Source organism: Lagopus muta, chromosome 5 (assembly GCF_023343835.1).
Source record: "Lagopus muta isolate bLagMut1 chromosome 5, bLagMut1 primary, whole genome shotgun sequence".
NCBI lineage: Eukaryota > Metazoa > Chordata > Aves > Galliformes > Phasianidae > Lagopus > Lagopus muta.
The window spans coordinates 16,256,911-16,280,731 of record NC_064437.1 but is presented as its reverse complement, the minus strand read 5'-3'; the positions used below and the strand labels follow the sequence as shown (position 1 = coordinate 16,280,731).

The 23,821-nt window shown below is 38.4% G+C and overlaps 2 protein-coding genes across 7 annotated transcripts in view; both read left to right on the top strand.

Moving 5' to 3' along the window:
• ARHGAP29 (Rho GTPase activating protein 29) overlaps nt 1-15,715 on the top strand; it is a 49,512-nt gene extending 33,797 nt beyond the window's left edge. For 4 of the 6 annotated variants that reach the window (XM_048945232.1, XM_048945234.1, XM_048945233.1 and 1 more), the window contains 19 exons: nt 2,770-2,830; nt 3,286-3,423; nt 3,700-3,764; nt 4,156-4,266; nt 4,405-4,485; nt 4,786-4,974; nt 5,201-5,338; nt 5,832-6,022; nt 7,437-7,603; nt 8,090-8,218; nt 8,390-8,488; nt 9,242-9,405; nt 9,664-9,852; nt 10,017-10,154; nt 11,729-11,961; nt 12,589-12,895; nt 12,980-13,088; nt 13,387-13,506; nt 13,831-15,715. In XM_048945232.1, the coding sequence (XP_048801189.1) occupies nt 2,770-2,830; nt 3,286-3,423; nt 3,700-3,764; nt 4,156-4,266; nt 4,405-4,485; nt 4,786-4,974; nt 5,201-5,338; nt 5,832-6,022; nt 7,437-7,603; nt 8,090-8,218; nt 8,390-8,488; nt 9,242-9,405; nt 9,664-9,852; nt 10,017-10,154; nt 11,729-11,961; nt 12,589-12,895; nt 12,980-13,088; nt 13,387-13,506; nt 13,831-14,729 (3,528 nt within the window). In that variant the 3' untranslated portion in view covers nt 14,730-15,715. The remainder of the gene's footprint in view (nt 1-2,769; nt 2,831-3,285; nt 3,424-3,699; nt 3,765-4,155; nt 4,267-4,404; nt 4,486-4,785; nt 4,975-5,200; nt 5,339-5,831; nt 6,023-7,436; nt 7,604-8,089; nt 8,219-8,389; nt 8,489-9,241; nt 9,406-9,663; nt 9,853-10,016; nt 10,155-11,728; nt 11,962-12,588; nt 12,896-12,979; nt 13,089-13,386; nt 13,507-13,830) is intronic. The other 2 variants (XM_048945235.1, XM_048945236.1) reach the window with 2 other exon arrangements.
• Nucleotides 15,716-19,485: 3,770 nt separating this feature from the next.
• ABCA4 (ATP binding cassette subfamily A member 4) overlaps nt 19,486-23,821 on the top strand; it is a 67,807-nt gene continuing 63,471 nt past the window's right edge. Inside the window, exons 1-2 of the mRNA XM_048944940.1 lie at nt 19,486-19,575; nt 21,551-21,644. Of these exons, the coding sequence (XP_048800897.1) occupies nt 21,579-21,644 (66 nt within the window). The 5' untranslated portion in view covers nt 19,486-19,575; nt 21,551-21,578. The remainder of the gene's footprint in view (nt 19,576-21,550; nt 21,645-23,821) is intronic.

The following is a 23,821-nucleotide window of genomic DNA, read 5'->3' as shown; positions in this document are numbered from 1 at the left end:
GCTGTAGTTGCTACAAAATTCATCTTTCCTAAGGGCATAGAGAGGAAAGGAGACTGCTCAGAAAACTGGTTATGGCAGGCATACAAAGGGGATTAGGCTGCTGATACAAAACATGAGATAAAATAGTATACAAGCCTGCAACTCGAATAACTTTGTACTTGTTCAAATCGTTTCATTTATAATCAGTTCATCTGAAGAAGGAAGGTGATGAATTTGGTTTCTTTTTTAATCTTGTAAAGGCTTTGTAATGCAAAAATGCATACCCAAGGAATAAGGTGTTCATGATTCTAAATGTAAGAGAAAATCAAGTGGAAGTTAGCATACAGTGAAATCAGGAAGCAGTTCGAGTCTGGGTGCTTCAGAGCTCATCAGCTTATATTTAAAGGCCCCATTTTGTAGTGTTGTTTGCTTTTCCAAACATGGAAGGGAACAGTTTTAAGTTTTGGAGCAGGCAGGGTAACGTAGTTCAATTTCTGGGAAATCTGTCCTGTTACAACTACGTTGCATTCAGACCAATAAATACATATTTAACACGTGAAACATTTCATTTGGGTTTGCTACTCAGAGAGCAATTTGGAGGGCAACTAGTAGTTGAGTTAAGAGGAGTTAAATGCAAAATATATAAGTAGCTATATTAACTATGCGTTTTTGTAGAGGTATACGTTCAGTAGTTGAACGTAGGAGCTAGCTGTACCTTAAAAAAAAAAAAATAAATTAGAGCGTAGTATTCTGGTAGAATTTAACATGTAAATAGCTCGAGGGTTAATTAAGGAGAAACATTTTAGTTGCTTGCTCAATTAGGGACCTCCTAACAAGACTGTGTGCTTGAACTGCTGGAAATGAGTGAACAGTTCTCAAGATTAAAATGATTTTAGTCTTACAGAGTGCAAAGTAATTTTTTAGGACCAGAACTTCTAAGTACCTATTGAATCGATCTAATTTGTTGTTTTATTTTCTTGTTTATTCTTTCCTAACAAGTGTATCTCACTTTAAAAGCTACTTCAAGGTGGCACTGCTTGACACTAAAATAAAAACTGGTTCTGTGGAATGTTCACATTTTCTGTGTAATGGAATATTGGTGCATTCAAAGCTGTATATCAACAAAACAAAAAATCAGAATTTAGGGATGGACTTCCTACCTATTCTTAAAAATGTCATTCCATTTCACCAAAACCTTACAATTAGATAGCTACTATTGAAGTCTTCCACTTCTTTAGGAATTGGGCTGTTCTTGACCCTGTTGTTAGATTGAATTTAGTGTAACTAGTGTATACCTTGCATGTTTGGATATATGAAAAGGCTATTTTTGCTGTGAAGTAAACAGTGATTGTACAGGGACTTTTCTTATTTATGATAAGTTCCTATTTACATTTAAATAAAAAGACAAAAACAAAAAGCCCTACTTGCACCATTACTACCATTCTCTATTTTAACTTTGTCTGAAAATAAAAACAACACCAAAATCTAAAATGGAAGCACACTCTTCTTCTAAAGCTTAAGACTACTGTGCAGATATTTCTTTGCCTTTACATTCTGCCTCCTCTCTGCTTCTGAGTTTTCCAGAGTAATTCATTCATTTAAAATGATGCAGGCCTTTGAAATACATAAATATTTAAATGCCAGGGGGAGGTTTTCAGTAGGTAGACTTCTTCATTCACTTGCACTTACTCAATGGCCTGCTTTACAGCACAGCCCTACAAATAATTCTACTTGCATAAGTAAAGGGGTGGCAAAATGTTGCGTCTGGACAAAGGTAGGGATAAGATCTTACACTAAGGTAAATTCCATTTCCTTATTATTGGATTACATTCTTAAGTTGTACTGATTATTAGTGCTCCGTTAGAAAGTGTTACTAGTCAGCTGTCTGCCTACAGTGCACACCTGCAAGTAATTTAGGAAAAATCATAGCTTTATTCCCCTAAGGAAGAAATCCAGGATTCTAAAGGGCTGTAGAAAGGTCTGTTACATGTATATTACAATAGGTCTGTGTAAAATGCTTTCAGAAATATAGGTAGGGAATCACAGAACATCCCATGTTGGGAGAGACCCACAAGGATCATTGAGTCCAACTCCTGGATCTACTCAGACCAGACAAAAATCAAACCCTATGTCTGAGAGTGTTGTTCAAATGCTCCTTGAACTCTGACAGTTTTAGAGCCGTGCTCACCGCCCTGTGGTGCAGACCCTTTCCCTGACCCCCAGCTGCCCCTCCCCTGACACAGTTCAGTGCTGTTCCCTTGGGCCCTGTTGCTGTCACAGGGAGCAGAGCTCAGTGCTGCCCCTCTGCTCCCTGTGAGAAGCTGAAGCTCCGGGCCGAGCGCTCATTGGGACCTCAGCCATTCCTCTAGCCCCCCTGCCATCTTCATAGCACTCCTTTGGATGTTCTCTAATAGTTCCACGTCCTCCTTATTTTGTGGCACCCAAAGCTGCATGCAAAAGTCCAGTGAAAGCTACTGATGGCTTAAATATTAACCCAATGTGTTAAATCATTTTTTTCATTACAGCCTTTCAAGTCAGTTGGTTAAAAGATATGTCATGATATTCTGCTATCTGTAATGTCTCTATTAACAGCTGTGAGAGCTTAGACAGAAACCTATATTAGATGAGAAGAAATTACAGGAATTTCTTGCTTGATTTGCAACAAAAAAAAAAACCATGGGGGAGGGGCAAAGGGCAGGTGATGTCATTGAATTTGTTAACCCGTTAGTTCTAGCAAGACCTGTTCTGCTTTTCTTTTCTAATTTGATCTTTTTATTTCTTGTACACCAGTCTTTTGAGAATCTCTCTGTGGAGTCTGGGGGTTCACTGCATGAAAGGGATGATATTCAAGGTGGGTCATTCCTTTAATATTTAATGAAAACAGAGTATTGTGTTTATCTTGGTCACTTTGTTTGTAACACCTTTAATTCCAGAGAACATTACCATAAAAAAATTACTATCGCAGAGGTTTTATACTTCTGTGAATAACCACTTGGAGTTGCTTTTATGGGAGAAATAAAGAAAACAAGACCCAAAGCACTTCAGTGTGTCATTGTACAGCCAATGTTTTGTTTGGTCACTTCCTTAAAGAAAGTTATGCTGACCATGTGACTAGTAAAGATAGAATACTATGACCCTTTAATTTGTTCTAAAACCTCTGTCAGTCCTGTTTAGAGTCAACTGGCATTAAAGAACAACTTGGGATGAGAGCTGCTTAAGTATTCACAGTTGGCTAATACTGGCTTTGCACTCAGTGTGTGGTCATGTCTAAAATTCACTCCTTTGCGTTTGATGCTTTATTTTCAGGACATCTTCGAGCAGAGGAAGTGGACAGCATGCTCCTAAGAAATGACAGTGGAATTGAATCAGCTCTGTCGTATGCTAAAGCGTGGTCAAAATATACCAAGGATGTAGTCGCATGGGTAGAAAAAAAGCTTAGCTTGGGTGAGTGGCTCTTTTTGGTATTTAATCAGCTTTGTCATGATGGAATTAAATCTGTTGTCAGGCCCCTGTGCTGCAGACTGTCAATAATGTGATTTCTAAATTAGAAGCTATTCCACTGAAATGGACAGAACTATTATCCATTTCCTATAATTAAAGGCCTATAATAAAGTGAAGGTGGTTCTTGCCTATCTCTTGGAGGAAGAATGTAAAAAGCATTTAGCATGTCATACAGTTGTTACAGTGAACAGTTAATTGTGTGATTTTGTTTTTTAACAGAGTTGGAGTGTGCTAAAAACTTAGCAAAAATGGCTGAAACTGCTAAAGCTGTAGTTGGACCCCAGGTGAGTAGGAGGCTTTCCTCAAAAGACAAGATTTTGGGACGTTGAGGAATACATTGCTTTTTGTTTGATACAGAATTGATTTATAGTGCAAGTCACCGTAAAAGGTCTCTTGTATTTTCTCTTCTCATCCTCTATGAAAATTTGCATAGATGTTTTTTTTTCCTCTGTCTTCTATGCTTTGTAGTTTGGACTTGTAGATTTTGTGTTTTCCTAGTAAAATGAAATGTGAGAAATCAGTCGCTTTCACTATTTGTATCTAAATGACCTCCACCACACATTAATACTTCGCTAAGCGCAGTAGGAAGTCTAGTTCAGTTATACTGACATTTATGGTGCCAGCATAACTCTGCATTACCTAGAATACTAATGTTTTTTCTCTCTGTCGTTTTAGGATTATATGCCATTCCAATCAATATTCCTTAATGCTTTTCAAAATGATATTGAGAACAATCAACTTTGGCAACAAACAGCTGCTGCTCTCCAGTCTAACAAATTTGTGCAGGTAAGGCTACAGAAAATGACAAGTTATTTTTTAGATTAGATTTAGATTAGTTAGAAGTTTTCTAACAGCACAGATTATTTGAAAGAACATATTTTCTGCTTCTAAGTCTTTTACATACTCTTAATATTTCCTATGTAGCCTCTTTTGGGAAGAAAAAATGAGTTGGATAGACAAAGGAAAGAAATCAAGGAGCTTTGGCAGCGTGAACAGAAAAAAATGGTTGGTATTTTTCATATCTTACGGTGTTAAATCTCAAATTCTTCAGAAGGTCAATGCTTTCAAGCTAGGCTGTGTCATGTTATGTTCTTCAATTCACATGTAGAATCTGTAAGGTTTAGTTGATGTAGAACGTTACTACCAATTTCACAGCTCATTCCTATTTGTAAGAACTTATTTTTCTATGACTTTGTTTAAACTACAAAGTACAGATCTATGTGTAACATCTTTTTAAAACAGCACATTAAATAACCAAGAAATAATTAAATCATTATTTTGGGGTTTTTTTGTGGCAATCTGCAGCAAGAGCTGGAAGCTTCTCTAAGAAAAGCAAAGTTGCTGTATACACAGCGTCAAGATGAGTATGAAAAGGCCAAATCCTGCACTGCTCGTGCTGAAGAGGAACATCTTAGTTCAAGTGGAAGCTTTGCAAAAGATGTCAGTAAGCAGCTGGAAAAAAAACGAAGGCTAGAAGAGGAGGCTCTTCAAAAAGTACGAATTTTTGTTACCTATTGGTTTTGCTCATGCTTTCCCACTGAGATCATCTGAGCAAGTGTTCTGTTCGTAATTCTTCACTTTAATCATGCTATGTTCATTTGGGCTTTTATCCTAAATGGGAATCTCCCATTACAGGCTGTGCTTTGTGTGTGTGCTTATAGTTTTTCTCACTTCTAGTAGCCAGTAGTCCGTCAACCCTTTTTACTTGTGTTTTGTCTAGGCTGAAGAGGCCAATGAATACTATAAAGCAAGCATGGCAGAAGTTGAAGAAAAAAGAAGTGATTTGGAAAGCTTTAAAAGTGATGTTTTAACGCAGCTTCGGGAACTTATTTACCAGTGTGATCTAACGCTTAAAGCTGTGAGTATGCCTTTTAAAATACTATTGGCAGTAAGGCGACTTGGCCTAATTTTTAAGAAGAGGTATGTAAAGATTCTTAAGGGTGAAGGAAAACTGCCATACCACCACCGGCATCCACCTCTGATGTCATGGATAAACATAATGAGGTAGAGACATTACTTTCAGAGCAGCCCTTGTAACATTCCCTCCAGAGGGTGAAAATTGCCTTTTTGGTAGCAACAAACCATGCTGTTTATCCTGTTCAATCCAAAGTAGGAAACCACTGGAACTCTTTTCTAGTTGGTGTATTTGTTAAGCCAGAGAAGACAAGAGAAATACTGCCTCATAAAAAGCATCTGCAGTAGACATCCAGGAATCCTGCATGAAGTCCACTCCTACAACTTTTACTATTTCCTAGAATTTTCTAGTAGTTTTCTTTAAATTGTCTTGATACTAATTTGAGAAATACCTAGTGAGTGATATACAAACACCGGAATATTTATTCTCCTAACAGGTAACAGTCAACCTGTTCCAGCTGCAGCATGCACAGGTTGTATCTCTTCCAGTGAACTGCCAGTCGCTCTGTGAGAGTGCCAAACTTTATGACCCTGGTCAGCAGTATTCAGAGTTTGTGAAAAGTTTGCCCAAGGAAGGTGTTCGTATTGAACCAGGTTCTTTTGAAACCCAGAGCTCCCAGATTGATGGGTGAGTCTCAAACTAATGCTGATATTTGTTTGCTTTAGAATTACATGCAATGCATAGATGTTTAGCAGTGAAACAGAACTTTTGGAAGAATAAAATGAATCCTGGTGTGTTACCATATTTTAAGTTTTTTCTTTCTTTTACACATTTTTGGTAGTTGATTACTATGTATTATGTTGACATTGAAATCTGACTTAAATTCCAAAGCAGTGTCACTTTGCATATTAAGACTTGCAAAAACACTGACAATTGCTGTGTAAGGATTTACTTTAACATAGACACTAGTTAGCATTAAAAAAGAACTTCTGAACTCTGGTGTTTACTGGTGTGGCAGTATCTGTATGTTTCACAGTTCGACACAGGAAAGTGTTGTATTGCTTTTTAAAAGAGAACTAAATACAAAAATGCAATACTTGAGTCAGACTTGTACTAACAAAAGCCAGGAAATGCTAAGTAAAAACAGAGATTTTGTCCTTGTCTCTCAACTTCCTACCTTTTAAGACTGATTTAGACTGTATTCATAAACTTTAACCTGGGGGATTTAACTTTGCAGCTCCCCAGGAAAGCGTGAAGTATGAAATCTCAGACTTTTTTTACACTTCTAGCTCTTACTGCATAAGAATCGTACAAGATTTTTCTCTTCCCGTCACCCCTCCCTTTGTTTTCTTTGACATGGCCTTGTGATTCTTTGGGAACTTGAAGTGATCATTTTTATTTTTTAGGTCCACATTTATTTAAGTGACAGTAGCTTGGGCAAATGCATGTTTTAATGTTTTTCAGTCTATTTCCTTCTGCTGGATAGGGTAGAATTCATTAAGCAATAGTACTTGGCTAGTAGGCCTTTTTGTTCACATCTACATTGATTAGACTTAACTATTGCCTGTCCACATCTTGAGAGCAGATATTTACAGTGGATTTAGGTCTCTTTCAGGTTCAACATATTTGCTGTTTTTTTAATGTTTTGTTTCATGTTTATTTGTTGTTGTTGCTTGCTCTTTTTCATGCAGAAAAGTAGATCCTGCAGCAGTACCTGGCAAAATTTTAACCTCTATATGTTTATTTGTGAATAGTGGGTAACAGCTGGGCAGAGAATCTTTCAGAAGAAAGTGTGAGAACAGGATGGAATAGCTGCTATATTATTCTGGTCCTTCAGCAGATTTGCTGTATTTTCAAAATCTGAAAAATTAAACTTTGCAGAGATCTGAAAGAGCTGATTTACATGAAAGAAAAAAATATATATACTTAATTAAAAATAAATTGCCATACTGCTTTTTAATTTTGGCTTTACTAATGACAGGGCAAATACAAACATTCATGAGCAGCAATGAAATGAAAAATCTTTAGTGCGTTGGGATGGAAAAAAAACACATTTAATTCTGTATTATTCATGCTTCTAATTACTTTCTTCTTTTTGAAGGGTTTTTAATAAGCAATCAGCCAACAGTATCCATACATCACACGGTAACTTATCTCACTGTTCAGGAGACTTTCCAACCCAAATGTTAGATGATGTGGGAAGTCCAATCTATCATCGCTCCCAAAGGATTGGTGAGAAGAGATCTTCCAGCAGCACAGATATCCAAGGTAGTTCTATTTCAGTTAGAGTTTGGTCTTTAAATAAAAATACCAAGAAAAGCAGGTGCTTGATGACTCACCATCAGAAACAGCACCAAAGAGGATAGAATTTGAAGCCTGAAAGCAGTTATGTTCTCAAGCATCAGAAGAAATGGAAAACTGTCTGTATGCATAGCTTAGATTCTCTGACCAGAAAGGTGAAGTGTAACTCAAACAGCAGGTTCTGTTAAGCTCAATGTATTAAATTATCTCAATAAATATCAGCAATGTGGTCATATTTTTTTGTAAATATTATATTGATTTTAGCGTTCTGAAAAAGTATAAATATCAAGTTCTTTGAAATCCATTTTTTTCGTACTGAAGTTTTTACAGATACATGTATGCTGTTCATATAACTGTAGCAGTATTTTCCTATTTTGAATATAACTATTTTTTGTATAAGATATTGTCATTTTGTTCTTCACATTTGTAATTGGTGGATTTTATTTCTAAAAGTGATGCGAGGGCCACCGCCATTCAGATCTTGGTCAGTTGGAAACCAGAGTGGAGGAATGTGCAGTGATTCTGAAAGTGCAGGGGGAAGCAGTGAGTCACGATCTATGGATTCTCCATCTGCTAGCCCAGGTACAGCTACAGTTACTGCTATACTAATTTTGAAGTCTTCACTTTGGACTGTTTAAAATTAATGAAGATGCGTTGTTAATTTAGCGAATGTTGGATAGAGCCTATAATGACAATGGGCAGATGGGTGGAAGTGATATTTTGAGCTTCCTGAATTTTTCTGTCATCTTCTAGGGGATTTTAAAAGACGACTTCCACGAACGCCTTCTACTGGTACTATGTCATCTGCAGATGATCTTGATGAAAGAGAACCACCATCTCCTTCAGACTGTGGTAATGTTGTTTCCGTACCTGAATTCCCCGAAAGATGACTGTTGTCATGTAGTGTAATTCTTCTCTTTAACGAGCTCGAGAAAAATACACTAAATGTATTGTGATTACCAGCACATTTGTTTAATCAGCGCTTGAGCTCTTAAGAAGTTTAATTTTAAATTTTTATCTGTAAAACAAAGGATTTTTGTTTTCAGAGTTACTGATAGCTTGGATCAGTCATGAAAAGCACCAGTTGGTATTGTGTTTTAGAACACTTTAGGTACTGTTCTAATGTTATCATAGAGGATTGAGAATTAGTGTGTTGGTTTTTTGTGGTTCTGTATGGATTTTTCTGTGACTGTGTATTCTTACCTTCTGTAATGTGTATTTGTGAAGTGCTTCCAAAACATTACAAGCCAAACTCTAATCACCTTTCGTATTCTAATAAAGGATTTTGAAATAGATAGAATGAAACTTGCATGAATAGTTGCCTAATCTCCAATTACTCCAATTAAATATCCAAATATTTTCACATACTAATGACAGAGGAGAAAACTGGCATACTTAAAAATGAAAAACTGTTTAATTCCACTTCTATATAAGACAATATGATAGTTCATCTGTTACGCAGTCTGTTACAATGTTTTTGCTTCCTTGTGATTCTACAGCACAGTTCTTAAAAAAATAAAAAAAATAAAAAAAATTAAAAGAAAAAGAATAGGTAGGATATCTTGTTAATAGGTATTACAGTGACTGAAACAAAGTTCTTTCCAGGTTTAAATGATCTGACATCTGAAACTGCAAATTCCCCAGGACCTTTCAGAAACACAAATATGTCCAAAGCAGCGCAAACACACAAACTACGGAAGCTGAGGGCTCCATCTAAATGCAGAGAGTGTGACAGCTTAGTGGTATTTCATGGAGCTGAATGTGAGGAGGTAAGTTGAAGTATTTCAAATTGCTACTTTGAATTTATGTGAAGTTGAGAATTTTGTAAACCTTTTTTCTATGTAAAAAGTACAGACTTTGTGGGTCATAACATTCTCACGATCAAAGACCTCACTGACTAATAAATCTTCTTGTTTGCTTATGGGGATGACAAATCTTTGTTTTTCCTTATGTGGAGTTGCAAACACCAACGATATTTCTCATGGTGTTAGATTGTGTCATACATGTATTTTTTCTCTCCCCCGTAGTGTTCACTTGCATGCCATAAGAAATGTCTAGAGACATTAGCTATTCAGTGTGGACACAAAAAACTTCATGGAAGGCTTCACTTGTTTGGAGTGGAATTTGCTCAAGCTGCTAAAAGTGTCCCTGATGGCATTCCTTTCATCATCAAGAAGTGTACATCCGAAATAGAAAGCAGAGCACTGAATGTCAAGGTATGGTCAAGTTTGTTTATAAAAATTAACATATAAAAATACTTGGGGAGGGGACAAAAAGAAGTCACCTTTCAAGATGATAATTCTGTACTGTTAATCTCATCTATGTTATATGCTTGCTTATCAAATTAAAATTGATCTGTGCTGGTCTTTCAAAATTTCAGGGTATCTATCGTGTGAATGGAGCCAAATCAAGAGTTGAAAAGCTTTGTCAAGCTTTTGAAAATGGAAAGGATTTGGTTGAGCTCTCAGAACTTTATGCACATGATATTAGCAATGTTCTCAAGCTGTATCTTCGCCAGGTATGTGCTTAAGAGGTCAAATGGAAAATCAATGTAATAGAGCATATTTTTTCAGTTCAAGCAGGGAAAACTCCTCCTAGCAATCCTGCAACTGAAGGCTGTATGAATTGCACTAGAGTTTCTTAATTTTTTTATAGAGCATGTGATAGGGGCAGAGAAAGCTGTGAGATTACTGACAGCTGGTATTACAGTCTAGATTCCATATGGGCATGAGGTGTCTTAAATGCCAGTACCATTTACAGAATTAGCTTTTGTTTATCTGTTTGTGGTAAAGCCAAATCTTTTAAAACTTTGATTGCTGTATTTGTGTGTTTTATGTGTACATCAAAACATCCCCCTATTTTTGCTTCAAAATGCAAATGGATACTAAGATATTGCAGTTAATTTATGCTAGTGAAGATCCACTGAAACATATTGGCCTTGATGATGTCCTTATCATGGAGAGACCATACATCTTTTTGTTTCAAAATGGGAATGTAAAGCTTTAGGATTAAGTTTTCCATCACTGTGAATCTGATGACTAGGATGTTGCCCTGTGAGATTACTGAGTCACTCAAAAGACTTGTTGATCCTGAAAGGAACATTCCTTAGGTGCATGGTTTGGTCCCATCTCTGACACTAGTTGTTAAAAACGAGCCCTCTTGGGAGCATTCCAATCCCATGATCAGTGCTAAATTAAGTACTTTTGTAAAGCTACAAAGATTAACTGGCTATTTAATCAAATCAAAAGGTAGCGTATTATATACGACTTAGTGGAGTAGTTAGAGGTGTTGTGCTGTATTATAAATATGGCTTAACTCTAAAAATAGTTAACATGTTTTCTTGTCTTTTTACTTCCTTTGTAGGTAATCTGTCCTTTTTTTTTTTTTTTTTTTTTAAGGTAAACCTGCTCATTTTAAATGTAGGAACAATGCTAAAAACCTGCAAGACATTTTAGAATCCTGTTTTAAAACCTATTTGACATCATTATTAATGCTTTTAAGCTTTTTTTATTTAAGCTTTTCTGTTTTTCCTACTTTTTTGCTTTTTTCTAAGCTGGCACAAGGCAAATAACCAGTCTATATTTGAGTTTGTTTTCCTTTGTAATTCTTTTTAGTTTATTAATATTCACTTTGTAGTACATTGCTGTTTTACTGAGACAAAACTTCAATCATTTTTTTAAAATAACTGTTATATGACCAAAATCCAGTTTGAAAACCAAAATATGCACCAAACTGGATATCACGTGTAATATATTCTCAAAGAAAAGATGAATAAATACTGTGTTTTATCACGTATTGTTCTGTATCTGCAATGTAATGTCTTCCCTCAATCGTCTTGAAATCTGAACCTGTGTTAAGTGCTCAGTCTTGAAGCTCTTGTAGCAAAGTTCTAGCAAAAGATGTATGGAAGGAAGTACAAGGAGTTTCTTTACCCAGATTTTTTTTTATTTAATAAGCTATGGTTTGAGCCACTAAACGAAAGATCTTCTAAAAAAGAATACACTAGACCAGACAAGGTTGAAGAAGAACTGGAAAGAAATAAAAGTTGAAATTCAGGCTTGAGTAGTTTCTGACATGTTTGTGTTTCTTCAGCTTCCAGAACCCTTGATTTTATTTCGGCTTTACAATGAGTTCATTGGACTTGCAAAAGAAAGCCAGAGTGTCAGTGAGGAATTGGATGCTAAACAGGCTAGCCCCAACTCAAAGAAAAGACGATCAATCTGTATCGAGCTGAATAGAATCATCATTAAAATTAAAGATCTTCTGAAACAACTGCCTGTACCAAACTATAACACTCTTCAGTACCTTATTGGCCACCTTCACAGGTAAGAAAAGACTTCAACTGCCAGTTGATGCTGAAAGTTGATGTATGCAGCATAGTGTGCTTTAGGAAACTCTTGTACCTTTTGAATGACAGTAGAAGATGCCTTATTTGTACTTGCTACTGTTTTTTCCTAGAAACAGTTGTGTGGTTTTGAGTGTGCTGCAGTTGTGTTCTTTGGTCATATACTACATCCTTGTGCCAAAAGAGAATGTAATGGTGCTTCAAAAATAGCATAACTAATGTTATAGTTTGTCTAAGCATACTTTAAACCCAACAAACTTAAATGTAGGTCTTTGAGTCATCACATTTCTAGATTCTAGTCTTTGTTTCCCAATCTCCCTTCCCTTTCCTCCCACCCCTCCTCCCAATTCCTCAAAATTCCAGATAGTCATTAGTGATGCTAAATAAAGTTTTAAAACACCACACCCTGTGTGGAAGGGGCTTAGTCTGTGTTCCTGTTAAGAGCTTTCTTCAATGATGGTTCTGCTTGCTACCCATCCAAACCCACCTTAAGTTTTTTAATCATCTTTTAGCCTCTTCAGATATAAATGAAAATTAGTGTCTAAAATACTTCTGAAGTAGTAAAACCCTCTAATTCTTGGAGTTTTTTTCATCTCTTCTTATGCAGGGTTACAGAACAGTCTGATGAAAATAAAATGTCAGCTAGCAACCTTGGCATAATATTTGGCCCAACTCTGATCAGGCCACGCCAAACAGATGCTACAGTTTCTTTATCATCACTTGTGGATTATCCGTATCAGGCCCGGGTGGTGGAGCTGCTTATAACATACTATGAGAAGATATTTGATGTTTCATTGCAACCGTTTCTGAGCACATCACAGACTGAAGAAAATGCCATTACAGTCAGAGTTGCTTTATCAGCAGAAGAGAGGGAGCCACAGCAGCAGAGGAAGTCATTTGTTGCCGTAAAGGAAGTGAGTCACTTCTCTTGTACTTTTCTGAGGAGGAATGTCTTTTCCCTTGTGCTCATTTACTTTTGCTCTGACTTCTGTTAACAGGGTGTTCTAATAGCTCCAGGTGAAAACAGAGCTTCAGAAACAACTGGATTACTTTTGGAATCGAACAATAGCAAGAATGCAAAAGAACAAGTAGATACATCTGTAACTGGTTAGTGGGCTTTTATGTATTGAGTTGGTAAATAAGTAGCAGTCCTGGTTTATTCAGATCATAGTGCTTGCTGCTCTTCATAAGCAGATTCCATCTTTTTAAGGGCTTTTGGTTTAAAAAAAAAATAAAAGTGTTTAAAGAATCAGTTTAAAGTACTTGTTAAGAGAACACAACAGTGAGTTGTTGTGATTTCAAACAAAATAAATAAACATGTGGTGACTATGTGTTTCTGCAATCTACTATGATGCAATGAACCAATATTGAGTAATTAATGTGTTTTGACTATTGTGTCCTCCAGAACATGTGTCGCTGCAACTTGGTGGAGCTAAATCAGAGGGCTCTGGAAAGAGTAATTCTCTACTAGGATCATCAGCTTCCAACACTTTGGACGTTCATATTTCTGCTTCCAAAGAGCCAGGTAGGTGCAAAATCTGGAAGTGTTAAAATCTTAGAAATAAAAAATAATTAGGAATAGTAAAGCACTAGCAAAAGAAAAAATAATATAAAGTAGTGTGCTGTCTCTGATTTCTTCCTCCTTAGTCACATCTGTACATTACCTGTTTTAACATTATAGAAATAGTAATATTTGGCTATTGTGGGATACTCTTAGTAATGAGTACAGGGTATGCCTCAAAGCTGTTATCCCATTACTGTACCACCTGTGAAAGGGTCATTGGTGAAGTTTGCATTCTGTTTGTAAAAATCCTGAAGATTTGAATAACATCTATTTATGTGTTTCTAGGCGATGCTGTGAATCCAGCTTCAGAAAAAGACAGCCGTTCTTTTGTTTCTGCAGGTGAAGAGAGCTGTAAAGTTAACTTATTTCCTGCAAAACCTAATCGTCAAATTACCAAAGTTCCATTGCGGGTTCCAAGGACAAAACCAGCCATTCGTCCCGTGAGCTTACCTGTAGACCGAATACTTCCTCCTTGTGTTCTGAATGAGAGAAATTCACGAAATGCAGGAGCTGTAAGTCCAGAAAAGCTTGGCAGAAGCCCTACTATTGAAGAAGTTTCAGAGGTTAAGGCACTCCCTGCTGTCAATACATTCTGCAGACTTTCTTGTTGTGACACTCAGATGCTGCAAAAAACCTGGGACAAACAATATAAACAGTATGATATCACAGCAAGGACAGCAATGATTGTGACAAATGTGCCCCAGGAGAACCGAGCACTTGAGAGTGGAACTGCAGGTGCCTTATCTTCATCATGTAGTAACAATTCAGCTAATGCCATTCTTGCTAGTAAGCCATATTCTCTTTCTGTCAGGTCAGGAAGGACAGCAACAGATGGGAACAGTTCAGATGCCCATCCTCTTGCTGCCTTCAGGGCACCAAGAACACTGCAACCACCCCCAGGGACATTTTATAAACCACCTTCTAACAAATCCAAACAAAGTGAAAAGAGTTCAGTAGAACAAGCGAAAGCTTGTGCATCAACCAGTGTTAGCTCTGTGCTTCAGCAGGATACTGTGAAATTGGCTAGGAGCTCTGCGCTTCCATCGGGCAATCCTGGACAAAGCACAAGTGAACAACAAACTGGCTCAGAGGATACTCACTCCACAGATCTAAAGCCTGCTTACCAGAGACTAAGGCCAAAAAGGATCCAAGAGCTAGAACACAGGGAAGCTCACTTTGTATAGGGTGCAAATTCCTTTTGGACTGAATGCAATGTGTTGATCTTGCCAGGGAAAGCTTCGCTCTGACCCTTTATCCTTTGCTTTCCCTTGAGAATCCTACTTTTGTGCCATATGGGAGTTATTTTTTATATATGCTGCCTTTTAAAAGTGGGGGGGAGGGTGTGTGGAATTGTGATGGTAATGAGTCAAATTTTTTCTTGTAATTCAGTGGATTTTCATGAAGATTTATTGCATCCCATGTCTAGATACAGCAAATTTATTCATTGAGTAAGATATACAGCGCTTCGTTTCATTGTATGGAACGAAGTGCTTAACTATAGAGGAATGATTATCACATGTAGCAATGAAATGACCTATTTTTCATAATAGATGTTATTAATAAAATTTGAAGGGCTGGTATTCAGTGTCTAAGCATAAACCAAAGCTTGTGCTTTACTCTATAAAAGCATTTGTTCAGTTTTTTAATCTGTGCAATTAAGGCTTTGCTCCTGAACAGACTTACATGCTGGCCAGCATGGCCCATTATTATGTATCATATGTGTATATTTAGGCAAATGTGGTTATCTGTTGCCAGTTCTCTATGTTGTCACTTTAATTTTTTGTTGTTGTTGTACAGCAAGGATGCACTTACTGAGCTTCACCATTCAGAAGCAGCAATTGAGCCACATCTGGGATTTCTTGTGTAGCTTAGTGAGTGGGACAAATGTGCACAGTCCTTTTTATGGGTGCCCTTGTGGGGAGACTCAGTTGCAGCGGTGCTGTCTTTCGCAGCGGACTGGAACGGCGGTGGTTTGCTTGCTATAGATCAGTTTCGCCTTAACCTGGTGCAACTGAAATGAAGAGCGCGGCTTCCAAGTTTCAGCAAAAAACCTGAAAATAACCAAAAACCTACAGCAGTAGGTGCATTTAATGGTTTCCACTTTGTATGAAATGGTTTTTACGTGTACACTGTTGTATTTGCTTTGAAATATATTAACTTGTTAACAGTTCAGTGGCTCTGGTTTCTCTATCTGGGTGCCTTCTAACTCACTGAAACACGGACCGTTGTCCTTTGCGATGGTAAGTACCTCCTCAGGACGAGACTTCTGTCAGTTGCTGACCCCGCCGTAAGGCTGTGCTGCGAAGGCGCGGTGAAGCGCTTCCTGCCCGCGTGCAGCGCGCCTCAGGAGGCGCGCGGCGTGAGGGCCGGGAGGGCCGGAAGCCTCGCGAAAAGGACGTCGGCTTTCCTTTTGACCGACTGGAAGTGTTTCTGATGGCCCCCCGTTCGTGTTGGTTCTGATGCAAATTTCTCCACGTGTTGTTTCGAATCGCCTCTGCGCGACTAATTGCTGCGACTCAGTCAGCGAGTTGCGGTGTGAGCGACCCCCGCGGCTGCCTTCGCGAATCTTCCTGCGCCGCGTTTGCTCGGTAATGAGATTTTCTGAAGTTGTACCGCACTGCCTCATCCCTCTTAAAGCTTTGGCAGAGCACAATCTCCGTAATTCCCTGACCTAATTAGTGGTGACGGCTGTTTGTTTAGCGGGGCCCCTAAAGCGGCCGGAGCTGCCCTTCTGACGGCATCTTTCCAAAGGCAAGTGGTGTTTGCATCTGAGGAAAAATCTTAGGGAGTATCAGCTTGTGAGGAGAGGGCGTCGTGCTCATCCCAACAGAAAGGGAGGGTTTTTATTCAGGAACTGAAAGTTGTGGGTTGCGCAGTTGTGCATGGAGCGCAGGATTAAGGCAAGCTCCTTATGCTGAGCAGTGTCAGTCGGTACCTGCAGCACGGCTTTCTTTGCAGCGGAGCTGGACGTTCCTTCAGCAACCTTGCTTTTCAGCACTGCTCGCACATGAGGTAAGCTTTGGAGGTGAAGTTCCCAGTTCTTGTTGCTTGTATTTAAGTAGTCCTTGTTATGCTTGCAAATCCGTGAATTAATTGGCTTTTGTAGTAGAGGCCTGAATGGGTCATCTGAAAGCTTACAAGAAATGTCCTGTAAATGCTGCTAGTGTGCGTTTGCTGTATTTTAGTTTAGGTCATGTTTATATTTTTTTAAAGTGACTCCTCTACACACTACCGTGGTTCACAGCACAGGGATCCCAGAGCGTGCAAACCTGACTGGGTTGGGATGAGGCTGCACTGAGATGTGCTGTGGCAGTGCCCGATGTGCTGCAGCCGTTCATGTGCCTTCATTCTAATTTCAGGAGCTCACCTGAAGTTACGTGCAGGCACCACATCTGGGCACTGGGCTCTGAGCTCTCGCTGTTCTGCTCTACAGATGTGCTTCTGTCAGGCCATCATGCTTGTCAGTGGAGGCAGACTAATTGTGTTGGGAAAAAGGGACAAGTCACTTCTATTTTGCATTAGCGAAGTAGGGAAGTTCTGATACTTACAACTAATGCTGTTTTATTTAAACATGTCAACGTGGAAATACATCACACAGCAGGAGGCTTTAGAACTAAGGTTTATATCTGCACTTCCTCTTTGTAAAGGGATATGAGTTCAATTTCTAATAGAAATTGGATGGAATCCTTGAAATAATTCTCACAGATGGAAGAAAAATCCATCCTAAATCTTGCAAAACATGAAGTATTTGAGAAGGGTGAACGTGAGGGAAAAAAAACTCCCTCCTCAGTTCCTGCTTGGTAGCTGAGCGTCTATGTGAGTAAATCGGCTTATGGCAGATGTAGAAAGCATTCCTGCCAAGTTTGTGCCTGGTATGCTGTGTGTTTAACCATGGTACGCCTTGCGTAGATAGGGGTAATTAGTCCACTGCTAAGCCTGCGTGTCACAGGACTTATTTAAGGTGCCACATTTGCTTGTTTTGAAATCGAGAGGAATCTTTGTTAGATTCTTATCATCTTTGATTCTTAGAAATGCGTGTCTTTCAAAAGGAAGTTTAAGTGGCTTTTCTCTGATTTCTTGCCAGTGCTTCTGAAGTCATTCTGTCTGCAACCTTATGAGCAGTACATTTTCTTCCATTTTCTGTACACTGATTTCTGTGCATCTTGTTCTTTGCCATCTGTTCAAGTGTCACCACTCACTTCCCTTTCTCTCTCTTTTCTATAATTCTTTCACTAGCTACCATAACAAGAAATTGACCTACTTGACACAACTGCATGTTCTTGTCCTTCAAGTCACATCTTATCTGAAACACATCAGGAAAAAATCTGAGAAACTTTTCACTTGGGTTTCCTCACAGGAATTTAGGATAACTGAATGCAGAACTTAAGTCAGAAGACTCCATCCTGTCTGTGTAGATGCAGTTCTCTCTATGTGCACACAACTATTTATTCACTTCTCTGTATAAGTATTCCGTAGGATGGAATGTTATAGAATATAATGTGTAGTACACTGTAGCGCTCTACAATATTAACTGTTAGGAAAAAAAAATAAAGGAAGCCAGAGAGTAAATGGATTTTTTTTTTCTGTGCTTGGGAATTTGAAAGAATCTTCCTACAGTTCAGTGCTGATAGGAGCAAGTTGTTTTTGTAGATCCCCACACCGAGCCCCCAGGAAGGAGAGCCAGTTCCTGTAAAAGCAGAATTAGTAAAACAGATTTATATAGGTCATAGGCATAAATCACATCCCTTAAACCTGTTATCTTCGGGCAGCAAGCATGTGCCATTCTAAATACTAACAGTCTTGATTTGCATTACCTTCTGAAAAGCTGAGTAAGTTCACAAGTGTGGGGATTTTTCCAGTTTTTAGGAGAGGCATTAATATCTTTACTGTTAAACTTCATTTTTTTGTAACTGAATTTCTTCTAAACGCCTGTACTGTTCCTAATTGCAGTTGTTTCAAGCCATCACTGATCTTGTGGGCAGAATGCTGCTGCCTTTAAGAATGAAGATATATCTACACCATGACTAATCACTTCAGAAGCTGAGCCCATGTGGAGCTCTCAGTGCACTGTTTCTAGGTACTATCTTTATCATGGACCTCCTCCATTACTTCATTGTAGTGTTTTATTCTACATAAATTAGTGGAGTTAAACCCTGACAATATATTTCTATGTTAGTCCTCTTGAGTGATGCCCAGTTAGGAAGGAATGTTTCTGGCTTGGAAATGAGTCACTCGTTATTTACTGTTTTGCTACAGAATCTGAAGTTTATCAGAAAAATCTAGATTTTCTAGGGCAAGTGTTAACAGGCATTCTGTCTGGCAATTCTAATCCCATTTATGGCCTTACATTGCAGTTGTTCTTTTTGCTAACTGTAAGACTGGAAGTTAGAAGATAATACAGGTATGTTATACATTAAAAACAGCATAGGAACATGAGCTGGCAGACTGCGCTATGAGGAAATCTCTCCATGAGATTGAAAAAATGTATTGGATAGTTCGTTAATGAGCCAAGAAGAAGTGGAGATGCCAGGCCATTGGCAGAGATTGTATGGCCTTGACATGAAGGCTTGCTTTTTCTTTCACAGCAGTTAGTTGTACAAAGATTGCAGTGTCTGGGGTTTAGAAAAGGGTAAGAGAAGCTGGAAAAAAACTGTTTCATTTATTTAACTGTAGGATTCATTCTTGAGAACAGCAACAGGTTTAAGAGTCCTGAGTGTAATGTGAAAGCATCAGGGAGCTGTCTGACTGCCCATAGTCCGCAGCTCAGCAAAGAGAACCTCGGTGGGAACTCCTAAGGAGCTGCAGGTGCCACTTTAATGGCAATAGCATGGTGGTCTCTGGAGCTGCCTGCAATCAAATATAGGATCGTTTCCAAGTGAGAATGTTCTTAGAAGGCATCAGTCTGTTCAGGTGCAGGAGCTGCTGTAAACAACATCAGTGCCAGAGTCTTGTCTTGAAGCTCAGCCAGTCTTTTTTTCCTGGACTCTAAGCCCTTCCAACAGTTAATTTCTCAGAAATGTTCTGGACTGGGTGAGTGTCTAAAGAGTATGATGTGCTTTTCCTCAATTAATGAGTACGAGAGGGAAAAAAAGGTGAATGCTAGTGTCCAAATTTTAGTTTTTTCTGTCTTTAGTCCACATGCAAGAATCAAGTGATTGATCTGAACTGGTTTCCTAGTGTCAGCTCTGAGGAAGATGGCAGAGGGGTCTGGAGCACAAGTCTTAGGAGGAGCAGCTGAGGGGACTGGGATTGGTTGGTTTGGAGAAGAGGAGGCTCAGGAGAGAGCTTATTGCTCCCTGCAACTCCCTGCAAGGAAGCTGTGGTGAGGTGGGAGTCGGCCTCTTTCTCTGGGTAACCAGAAATAAGACTGGAGAGAATGGCCTCGAGTTGCACCAGAGCAAGAAGTGCACGCCTTCAAACCAGCAAGCGTTAATCTATTTACTTTCTGGAACAGCAGTTGTATTTTGTAACTAATCTCATTCCCTGTGGAACTTGAATCATTACAATTGGAGTGACCCTGAAAACTGCATGAAATGGTTGGCCTGCAAAACATAGAAAATGCTGCAACTTCTGTCACCGTCAGTTTTACATATGTTCAGTTTTTTTTCTGTAGACTTGATGTCTTATTATTTGATCCCCAGTAAGCAACACAGCCAACTGTAGCTAAGCAAGGTCTCAGATATCCTGATCCAGGCCTTTTACATGCTCAGTGTGCCAGAAGAGATCCTCATGCTTTTTGGAAACTTTTCCAGTAAAGTTAGTAAGGACTCATGCCAGTCCTCCCCAGTGCTGTCCTCCCCCTTCCTGGATGATTAAAATGTGCACCTGAGATGATTTTCTGTAATTATCAAAGAAATATTACCAATTTCTGTGTCAACTAACATTATGTTGAAAGATTAGGCCAGTGTATTCTGATGTGCTATCCAAGCCTTGCCTCTTAAAACCAAACAAAACCTCTCCCACTTAATAGGTATTTAAAAAAAATTCCAGAAGAGTGACAAGATTGTCTCAACAAACCATCACATCTAGAGCAGTCTTGTCTGTGCAGTTCTTGATAGAGAACCTGGGTAACCTCCAGCAATCAGGTTTTTGTCATAATTATTGTCATTACGAAGAGTCTTCTAATGTCTAACTTGCATCTCCTTTTCCACTTGCTCTCAATCACTCACCATTCAAGAAGAAACTACTCTCTAATCATTTAAATCCCAGAAGGCAGCTGTGAGTATGAAGTTGATATATAGAGCAAGTTTAAATGGTTTCTTTGTTTTAAAACAGGTCCCTATGTTTGAAAGGCACCTGTTTTGACTTATATGTCCAGTTCTCTTTTTCCTTTTGAAGGTAAAATATGTGGTGATGAAAATATGGCATGAGGCTAGAAAGCAGATCATGCAACGATTTATATTCAGTCAAATCACTGTTAAAGTGTTCCGGGAGTTTTTTATTTGAAAGTACATCAATCTGAGATCATGGGGTATATTTTTTGTTGGTTTTGTTGCGTTTCTTTGCAGCAAAATTAATTTGTCTATATAAAATCCATTCCAAGCCGTGCTAGTCAGTACACATTTACAGTGCCTAAATAGAAAGTCTGATTCTGCTCTGTTATCATAGCTAGTTTTTAATGTTACACTAATGTTCGGTTCATCTTTTCTTTGAAAAATTAGTTTGAAAGCACTGATTTAATCTGGTAACTGATGCAACAGTTAATTGCTTGCATTACTTGCAAGTTCCTGGAGAGTGCTAGTGGCACTTTTTTGTTTGAAAGAATGCTTTTCTTATGTCCTGCTTTTTGATGCTGATAAAATGTGCTGCAGGAAACAGTCTCCAAACAAAGGAAAGGCAGAGGTTTTTTATGTATAATAGCGTATCAAGTGCAAAATGAAGTGAAGCGGATAATGACAGGAACCAATTTCTATGATAACATAGTCTTAAAATAAGAACAGAAAACTGTTATTTTTCTCTGTTTGAAATGGTGGCTGAAAAAATGTTGATGCGTCCTTTGTTGTAGATTAACCAGGGACAGCTGATACAGAAGCATGAGCTTCCTAAGGCAAATCAGACTTCTACTCTGGAAGAACTGGATCCTCCGAAAAAGGCAAAAGGTAAAAATTTTGTGACTGGACCTTGGCTTTGGGCGTGCAGACCCTTGGATGAACTGACTAGTGGAACATCTGTCAGCATGGAAAAACAACCAATTCCTCAGTCAGATAAGTCTGGGATCTTGTTTGGTACAGTTTACAAGGCCGTTTTTAACCCACCAAGCATAGAGAAATGTTTGTTTGTTTAAATAGGACAACATACAAGGGGAATAGCTGTGGGCAGTAATAGTTTGTCAGGTTGGGAAAATGCTGTGGGTGCTGCTCAGCTCAGGGAGATTTGATTCCTAATTTCAGATTTGCTCCTCATGCCCAACTGCTCCCACGTGTGAATCTAATTAGAGTCTGACACTCACATGAAATTGTTTATTTTTAATATGCTTGAATAGCATGATAAATAAATTGAAAGTCAGAAGTATTTTGAATCCTTTCAAATCCTTCTAGATCTTGTGAAACTCAGAGCAGATTTTTCTATAACTTTCTACCATATTTCATTCTTTCTTCTTTTTCTTAGCCAAATTTTCTTAGAGTCAAAGCCTCCAGAAAGGGTCTTGGTCCTCTGATACACTCAAATATGCAGTGACTACTTCTCTTAAGGTAATTTTCAGGGAAAGCTTCCTATGAGCTCCTATACAGAAAGTCCACTCATTTCAAACTGAGAATAATAAAGGAGAGCACTTGGTCATGTGTGCAGCTGGAGCAGTCAAGGGGATTGTTCTGCTTTGATAACAAAGATCAGCAGTGCCAGAATGAGTCAGGGGAAGAGGTGAAATGATTAATTATGCTGACGTCACTTTTTTCTGTGCCATCATATTTTGGGAGCTGTAACAAAAAATTTATCCGGAGCTGTTTCAGCTCTTGGTCAAAATCAGGTGGAATCTCCCTCTAACAGTTATAGCTATTTTGCTGATGGAGCTGAGACAGTCCACTTTCCAAACCATTTTCTTGTTCACACTTAGGTGATTGCTTGCTTGATTTTTGATTGATATTAAATACTGAAAATGTTATTGTGTAAAACTGCAGTCGCTGTTTTGTTCACTTCCATAAGTTTTAAAGACATTCCCAGTGACTCAGGCTGAAAGTTACAAGGTCAAAGGGTTATCTCATTCTTTTTTTCCACTGACAAATTGAATGTGCATTCTTTCATATCTTCCCCGCAGACTTGGTCTCACAGTTTGCAGTATGAGCTAAAGCTGATGCATGCAACATTGACAACTTGTATTTTAATGCGGTATGAAATTCGCCAATCCATTCTTAACCTAAATTACACCAGGGATAAGGACACCTTTGCAAAACTAGACTACTGATGGCCAAGGAGTTGTCATAGCTTGACTCTCAAGTTCAGAAAAACGTGCACCCCAACAAAAGAAAATCCACGTGTTTCTGATCTTTGAGTGTTTATGCTGAGAGAACTGAAACATAGTTCTTTAATTTTTTTGCAAATGGATCTTTGCACTCAGTGTTTTCAATGTGTGAAATATTATTTGATTTTAGCAAACCTATACAGACATTTCATTTAGAATTATTAGCTGTGTTTTGGATTTTTTTTTCTTAATTATGTTTTTCCTATAGAAATTTCAAAACTGCTAGCCTTGTAATTTCTAGGTGTTACCAGAGGTCCCTTTCTGTGCTGATCATTCCTAGCTTTTAAGTATAAAGAAATAAGTTCTCTTCTCTGAAGGGCAAAACAATTTTAAAATTGAGTCAGTAAAAATTATTCTGTTTTTTGCTTATACAAACCTACTTGCTTATTTGTCCACTCAGACAAACAAGGTAGCCAAAACAAAAATCTGTAACATCAGAAGCAGCTATAAGAATGTGTTTTGGGAAAATGAGCCTTGCTTTAGGCAACCATCGTGCAGTACCATAAACTGGGAGGCAGGCCCAATCTTTTACCATAGTTCACCATTTACCCTAATTCACAAGAGGAAAGGGTTCCTCACAGTTAACAGATGATCTGCAGCCAATTTCGCCTCATCAGATATATAGAATCACATGACTGAGCTTGATCCATCGCAGGTCCATGTGGGTATTACATGTCTCTGTGTGTAAGATTTGCTAAGATTTCTGCTCTTTATCTCATGATTCTGTGGGGTTATGGACTGTTCTCTAAGCCTTCCTAGTGGGTACTGAGATAGCTGTACGACTTCAAGAAAAGAACTACAGGAAAGTATCAGAAGGCC